The sequence below is a fragment of the Temnothorax americanus genome, unplaced genomic scaffold (assembly GCF_048541705.1).
Source record: "Temnothorax americanus isolate GAGA-0224 unplaced genomic scaffold, ASM4854170v1 Scaffold22, whole genome shotgun sequence".
Classification (NCBI taxonomy): domain Eukaryota; kingdom Metazoa; phylum Arthropoda; class Insecta; order Hymenoptera; family Formicidae; genus Temnothorax; species Temnothorax americanus.
In genome coordinates this window covers 521,073-528,701 of record NW_027509360.1, presented here as the reverse complement: position 1 = coordinate 528,701, position 7,629 = coordinate 521,073, and the positions used below count along the sequence as shown (strand labels likewise).

General features: G+C 39.2%; 3 protein-coding genes across 7 annotated transcripts; 2 read left to right on the top strand and 1 right to left on the bottom strand.

Moving 5' to 3' along the window:
• The first annotated feature begins 121 nt into the window (after positions 1–121).
• LOC143898087 (uncharacterized) lies at positions 122–1,002 on the top strand. The gene is made up of 3 exons (XM_077407213.1): positions 122–282; positions 555–658; positions 744–1,002. Exons 1-3 carry the CDS (start codon positions 214–216, stop codon positions 916–918), a joined length of 348 nt encoding a protein of 115 aa, XP_077263339.1. The 5' UTR covers positions 122–213; the 3' UTR covers positions 919–1,002.
• On the bottom strand, positions 936–2,988 carry LOC143898082 (uncharacterized). Its single transcript, XM_077407185.1, has 3 exons — positions 2,183–2,988; positions 1,573–2,057; positions 936–1,498 (listed from the first exon to the last, which is right to left on the bottom strand). The coding sequence occupies exons 1-3, from the start codon at positions 2,637–2,639 to the stop codon at positions 1,208–1,210; spliced, it is 1,233 nt and encodes a 410-aa protein (XP_077263311.1). The 5' UTR covers positions 2,640–2,988; the 3' UTR covers positions 936–1,207.
• A 484-nt stretch (positions 2,989–3,472) lies between these two features.
• Positions 3,473–7,558, top strand: LOC143898075 (kinesin-like protein KIF23). Of its 5 annotated transcripts, none has more exons than XM_077407166.1 (14): positions 3,473–3,726; positions 3,850–4,404; positions 4,519–4,689; positions 4,786–4,984; positions 5,074–5,212; positions 5,301–5,500; positions 5,585–5,689; positions 5,769–5,848; positions 5,947–6,077; positions 6,179–6,387; positions 6,479–6,625; positions 6,717–6,878; positions 6,993–7,229; positions 7,323–7,558. In XM_077407166.1, exons 1-14 carry the CDS (start codon positions 3,716–3,718, stop codon positions 7,497–7,499), a joined length of 2,523 nt encoding a protein of 840 aa, XP_077263292.1. In that variant the 5' UTR covers positions 3,473–3,715; the 3' UTR covers positions 7,500–7,558. The 5 variants fall into 5 exon arrangements, with proteins under 5 accessions (XP_077263292.1, XP_077263290.1, XP_077263291.1 ...); XM_077407167.1 differs by having other exon boundaries at positions 3,474–3,726; positions 6,717–6,866; XM_077407164.1 differs by having other exon boundaries at positions 3,473–4,404; positions 5,775–5,848.
• The last annotated feature ends 71 nt before the right edge of the window (positions 7,559–7,629 follow it).

Genomic DNA, 7,629 nt, shown 5'->3' with positions numbered 1-7,629 from the left:
CACAGTCGATTATTCTCCTGAAATTAGTTTGTGATTGGTCAATTCTTGTGACTCACGACATTGCGACTCGCGTTGTAGACCCCCCGCATTAGGGCTTAAAACACCTATTATAGACGGGCACTTAAAGCAAGGTTGTGAACCAGCACTAATGTACGTGTATCTGTAGTTTCAAGCTAGGTTGAGGTTGAGATAGGTTTGGGATTATGACGCACAATGGAGTATCTGTCAAGAGTGTCAAGCAACACATTATTTATATTAACTTGGAGTTTCGCGATTTCTCCGGTATGTCTGTGTTTCGCGTTATTTCTACTTTCTCGGTTGTCATTCTTCTTTTCGTATTTTAACGTGATATCGCGATATCGCGAAATCACGATAAACGTTCGTAGAAAATGTCATGCTTTTAAGAAGAATGACCCGTGTATCAACGTTTATCAACCAACTTGGATGTCGATAGAATTAACGTTGCATGAAAATGTTTACGTCTTAATTTATAATTTTTCCGACTTGTCTACAAATTCGATTTTCGGTTTCCTCGCACATATATATTTTTTCAGACTACCGCGCATTACTGTGTATGGGGCTTATGTGAATCGTCGCAGTATTGCTGCGACGAAAATGTATGCTGCAGCTACAGAGACTACGATATATGGATCACTGTGTAAATACGTCATAAAATAGATATGAATTTGGTAAACGCGTCATACTTCACATGTATTAAGATCTAACAAAATTTTTTTCAACAGGGTCATCATAGCTGGAGTTGTAATTGGGATGATACTGGCTGGTACATGTCTTTACTATAATCTATGCCGTATCTACCTTTATCTACAAAAGAGATACTATGGCATCAGTTCCGTGTCGATGCCATCAGAATTTGATTCCGATGGAAAATCAATAAAACTATCATTTCAGGAGTAAATACAATTAAGCGAATCTCTTCGTCATACCAAATATGTAATATTCCACTTTTAATTATAAACAACAGTAAATTAGGTAAAATTATACACGTCCATAAATTTATTCTTCTGCGTTGAAAAAATATACGTATCGAGAAAATTGCATTTACATTCTATATACATTTCCACCGAGTAATTGTATTTAGTTGATCTTTTTCTCGTAACTTACATGTATAACTTTTTATTTGCCGCTTATATTACGACAATTTAAAGTTTGACACACTTCTGACAAACAAGTCCTATACGTAATCCTATATCTCATCTATACTATATTTCCATTCAAGTATCCTATCGCTAATTTTAAAGGCGTTCCAATTATCATTGATCTTTGATACGCGAGATTTAACGTGCACAGCCTCGCAAATCTCCTTTGTATCGTCGGGTGTGAAAAAATCTGAAAGTTTCGGTACTGCGTCTTTTTGCCGTGGTTCTGGATCTTTACTTCGCATAACGGTAGACGGCAATTGTCTTTCATCTATACTCAAATCCACTAAATTTTTGTAAATTGCTTCATCCAATGGAAAATCGAGTGCCGTGGAAATCTGTGACAAAAAGAGAAACGTTTTCCAATGTATACATATACGCGCACGTAGGGCCAATTTATATAAAGATTTACCTTTCCGTTTAGAAAACTCTTAAGCGTAGACGACAAATGACCGACATCCGTGACAATCTTCTGCTGCTCGAGTTCTTTCAGTTTATTAACAGTACACACGATAGAGTTGTATTCTGGTTGCGCCAAATCTTCTACGGTAACATCCGATGTGACGGTACGTCTTTCATTTCCGTCACTTGCTTTTGTATCGTTCTGCTTCTTGCGAAAAACTCCTGGCCCCACGGATGTTTTGATCTTAGGGCCCGATACGTTACGTAAAACGATTTTCTTGACCGGAGATATTTTATTTTTTGCCACAGTCTTGTAACGCGACGTAACACGAGATAGGGTAGTTGCAGGTTTTGCATTAAAAATTCCCCCTTGGATCATTGAATTCCTCGTTCTTTTCATAATGCTTGGTGCAGATTGCGACTTGGTCATGTTCGACCCTTTAAACGCTGGTCTTGCAACGTTTACTTTTTCCATACAACCAGCCTGCAAAATACCTGTAAAAAGTTTAGATTTTAATCGATCAATTGATCGTACCTTGTTGCGAGTTTTCCGTTGTTGTTTCGTTGACGTTTTAATTTTTTGTAAGAGCTAGACATAGTTCTTTTCAATGGACAATTACCTTTATTTTCTTTCCCCTTTTGTTGCAAACACTTTACGCGCTCTCTCGAAACGTCATCTCGTGAATTTTTATCATGTTGCAACATTTTACAGCTCTTCCCTGTATTCTGAATACCATTTGCATCACGCAAAATCATCGTGCTCTCGACTTTTGTCACATTTTTATCGGAGAAAGATGTATCCTGGACATTGCCACACGTAATGCTGCGACATGACGAGATGTCATTGTTACAATTACTCAAAGATACATCTTTGTCACCGACACTTGTGGATTTTGTAGGATCTACAATTCTGATGGACTTTTTGAGAGATAAGATTTCCTTGATCCTTGGACCATTCGCTTGCACAACGGTCTGTTTTTTACAATGTTCAACGATCTCCTCCTCGTTTCGCGCGTTGTCGGAAAATTGACGGAATCTAACTTTCGGTCTTGAAATTATTTTAATATTATTCGTCATAGCGCGAGATAGCGACTTCGCGATTAAATTAGACTAATAATTTGAATAGAAATATTCCTTTTAACGAGCGAGTTAAACGTAACGTCTCAGAGTCTCATATAATATGGTTATGGAAAATATTGTCTGAATCTCTAAAATCTGTGATAAAATCAAAATACCTTTCGCAAAATGTTTCACTGTGAAATTCAAATTTTATCTAAACGATCTAAACATTCTAAACTATAAAATATATACCGACACGACAGCCACGGTATAACCAGGGGCTGCGTTCGGAAACCTCACTCGGGTTTCGGCTTTCGGCCGTTTCGGGTTCGGGTGCACACCAACGTCGTTCTGTCCTTGTTGAATTTCGAGTAAATAACAAAGATAGAACGACGCGGTGTACACCCGAGTAAAGTTTCTGAACGCAGCCCAGTAGTGTCACCTAAAGGTGAAATTTCATGGGCAGTGAAAAGCAGCAGCAGATTGTACTGATTGGCTATAAAATAGAGAAGTTCTCCAGTTCCTAGAACTTCTCTATTTTGTAGCCAATCAGTACGATCTGCTGCTACTTTTCACTGCCCATGAAATTTCACCTTAAGCGGGGCACACACACTTTTCGTAGAACGTAAGGTTTCGACCAATCGCGTTGCTCACCACTTAACGCTACCGGCTACAAACGCTCCCAAGTATTTCTCTTCTCCTTTTTTTTAACGAAGAAAGAAAGAGATGAAGAACGCTTCAAAGCATTTGTAGCGTCAAGTGGACCGCAGCCTATGAATACCGCCCTGAGACTAACCAATCGGAACGTTTCTCCAAAAGCTGTTCCGATTTTTATGTCTGTGCCAGTCTATGGTGTGGACGCGATGGATAAATGAAGTTGGCAGCACTGTATATTAAACGCCTGGCCTGTCATCTATGCATGCCAAACTTCAATTTGAAAAGATTGTAACGATCTTCACAGATCTTCACGCGTGTTGCCTTAATTTTAGTTAGCGTCACAACACTCTCATCGAGGAACGAGGAATTGCTCTCACAATTGTTGCAGCATTCTCTTGATCGACGGAAAAAGAGCGGATCGACTTATAAATAATATAATGAAGCCCGCGTAAGTATTGTAACGTAAAATGTAAAATCAAGTCCGAGGTTCCGTTCAAGTACACGCATGTGAATTTTAAGAGAAAATAAAGAGATAAGAGATTGAGATGGACCGACGTAACAAATGTTTCAGACGTCCGAAGACTCCAGCCCGTAAGCCGATCGGTCGGCCGAAGGGATCTAACGCGATAGCCAAAGATCCCGTGCAAGTTTATTGTCGTTTACGGCCCATGCAATTTCCGACGGATGTATCGTGCATGAGAGTCACGTCTGATACGACGGTGGTGATAACACCGCCGGAGTCAGCAGCCAACTTTCGTACTACAACTAGCAAAGAGATACAAACGACGTTCAGTCATGTATTTACGCCCAATGTGAAGCAGAGGAAGATATTCGAAACAGTCGCCCTTCCCCTGGTTGAAAATCTTATTCACGGAAGAAACGGTCTCCTATTTACGTATGGTGTGACAGGTAGCGGGAAAACTTATACGATGACCGGGGAACTGCAGGATGCTGGTGTCATGCCTCGGTGCTTGGATGTTATTTTCAATACTATCGCGAATTATCAAACGAAAAAGTTTGTCTTTAAACCTGATAAATTAAATGGTTTTGATGTGCAAAGCGAGGCTGACGCTATGCAGGATAGGCATCAAGAACTGTTGCAAAGAACTGGGAGACCCGGCAAACGGTAAGCTTTTTCCTAACGCTTGATACCTAATAGAATTCTTAGTCTTGCTGTGTTAGATCACGTAGGTGTTAAATAACGTTGAACTGATATCGCTCGTGAACGTACATCCAATAGGCGTAAGGTGGACAGCGACGGGGATAGTAATCCGACGGTAGCTCACGAACGTAATGAATCGCAAAGCGTGGCGGTTGAAACGGATAAAGTGTATGCTGTATTTGTCACGTATGTCGAAATATACAACAACAGTGTATACGACTTGTTAGAGGAGGACGATAACAGAAACAGGTAAGAGCATCGCCTGAGGAAAACAATTTTTTTTTTGCAATCTCGTTATGTGTTTTTAAAGCACCTATTTATTTCTTTAATTTATACTTAACATAGGACACTGCAGAGTAAACTTGTTAGAGAAGACGGCAACAAAAATATGTATGTGCATGCCGTCACGGAAGTTGAAGTGAAAAGTGCGGGGGAAGCTTTTGATCTGTTTCAACGTGGACAACGGAAAAGACGCGTCGCGCATACGGCAATGAATGCAGAATCGAGTAGATCGCACAGCGTTTTCACCATCAGACTTGTACAGGTAGTACACGCTCTTTTTGAACCTCTTGCTACATCAGAGTGAAATACAATCGCTTTAATGATTACAATGATTACTCTCCTGCATATTAGGCACATTTAGATCCCGAAGGCGAATATGTAACGCAGTATAAACCGGTCGTGTGCGTAAGTCAATTGTCTTTGGTAGATTTAGCAGGCAGCGAGCGAACGAATCGCACTAAAAATACCGGTCAACGTTTACGAGAAGCAGGTGAGATGGCATCTGCACATTTTATTTGTCGTATTCGTGAAATTTATGAAAACCTCCAAACAATGTGTACATATATAATTGTGTGTAGGAAACATTAATAACTCTTTAATGACCCTGCGATCGTGTTTGGAAATTTTGAGAGAGAATCAGACTCAGGGTACAAATAAAATGGTTCCCTATCGAGATTCCAAGCTTACGCAGTTATTTAAAAACTATTTTGATGGGGAAGGACAAGTCAGAATGATAGTCTGTGTAAATCCAAGAGCGGACGATTATGACGAAACAATTGTACGTCGTAAGATACTATGTAATTTATCTATAAAGAAATATAAAATGTCATTAATTTTTACAAAAATTTCTCTTTGTGTGTAGCAAGTCATGAAATTTGCGGAAATGACTCAAGAAGTGCATATCACGAGGTCTAATCCTGTAAAATTGGACCTCGGTCTCACTCCTGGCGGAAGACAAGTGAATAAGGTAATGGCTGTAACTCGAATAACATTTTACAATTCTGAAATGTGCGCGCGCATGAGTACAAGTTTCATCACATTTTCAGATCAAGGAAACGAGAGGAAAATGGGAGAGAGGCCGAGTGGAAGCCGTTGATTTGAACATTGACATAGGTCCAGTGTACAGGTGTGTTGCAACTTGAACAGCTATTATAATTCAAATTCCCCCCCTCTCTTTTCCCATGATGTAATCTAATGTTTTTATCACACTTTCATAAATTTTAGTTTGGGCGGACGCTTTCCTCAATTGGAGACTATCACCTCGGACAATGATCAAGTAATACTATCTTTAATACAATTCTTGGAACAACGTATCAACAAGCGCAACATGCTTCGTGCGGATTTACAAAAGAAACGTAAGACGTACAATTTTAGCAAACTTATCTCATAATTAGCTAACTAACGAAGTGCTATAACGCGATGATGATGATAATTGACGTGTACATTTCATTTATAGAAGAGGATTTTAGACGGATATTAAATGGAATAGAGCAAGAAAATGGAAGTTTAAAAAGTGAAGTAGTTGTGTTGAAAAATATAAATACACACCAGGAAAAAAAGATATCGGCATTAGAAGGACACCTCTGTAAAACAGAAACGCAAATCAATATTCTTTCACGTGAATTAAACAATGCTAATGATATGGTGCGAAACTTACAGCAAGAGGTGAGATTCGTATGTGTGCAATGTATCCGTTCGCTCGTACGCAACGTTAATTTAAATTTAATATATATATATACACGATGTTCGTGCATAGGTGAGAGATCGGGAGTTGGCATTAAATCAACGTTCAATAGATAAGCAAAGAGTGAAGCAGAGATATAATACAAAGATGCGAGTCGAGACAAATAAACTGACCAGAGAGTTAGAAATAAAACTGCATCAAGAGCGCGAACAACTTCAGGTAATTATTCTGACTTTATATATTTAATATTTGTTTTTAACTTTTTTGCGCACATTAATAAAAAAATTTAATATGTCATTAATATATTTAGAATCAAATGAAGCTTCAAGAAGACAAGTTACGCCAAGTAAAGCAAATTGTCGGCGACAATTACATTAATCCTGCCTCATCGAGAGACCAAGCTCCAGAGTTGACGACGAGAGTGGTCAGTCCTGATAGAGATACCAGAATATCACGAAAGGTTGCCTATTATGTAATTACTCTTTCCTCTTAAATATCTTTATATCGTCGTATAAACTTGAAAATTTTTGTATGTATAAAAAAGTTGGGGAAACGGGGGAAAAAATAACAATTTTGTTATACGTAGGATAGAATAGCCGTTTCGAACCCGAGGTACAGACGATCGCAAAGTGCCGACAGATGGATCGATCATAGACCTCAGACTCTCGTGCCGATCGGGACTGTACTGCAACCACTGATGCAAAGACGGCGAAGCGTAACGCAACTTACTTCCCCGAAAGAAATTACGGATGGCGCGTCTAGATATTGTCTTGTCGCGCAAGAGCACGATACGGACGGAGAACTTGAAACGAAATTATATAAGGTTTCGCAATTTGTGCATTCAGAGAATGTTGACACGTGCAATCTTTATTATTAATATACACAAGTTCAAGATTTCTTTTTTTCCTTTAAACAGGGCGACATACTGCCAACGAGTGGTGGTGGAGCACAAGTAGTATTTAACGATATGGAGTGTCTGAAACAATCGTCACCGAAGGCGAGGAAACGTACTGGACCTCGTGAAGAGGGAATGGACCAAGTAGATATTTCTACATTAACGGAAACGAAAAGACCACGAGTAATACCCTCGTAACTGAACGTGTCATTCATCATAATTTACTCGAGAGCGTCAGAGAAGTGAGATATCCATGTGTAAAATGTGTTTTCCTCTCTCTCTTCGCATTATTATATAGTAACTCGTGTAAGGAAAAAAAATTCGTGAT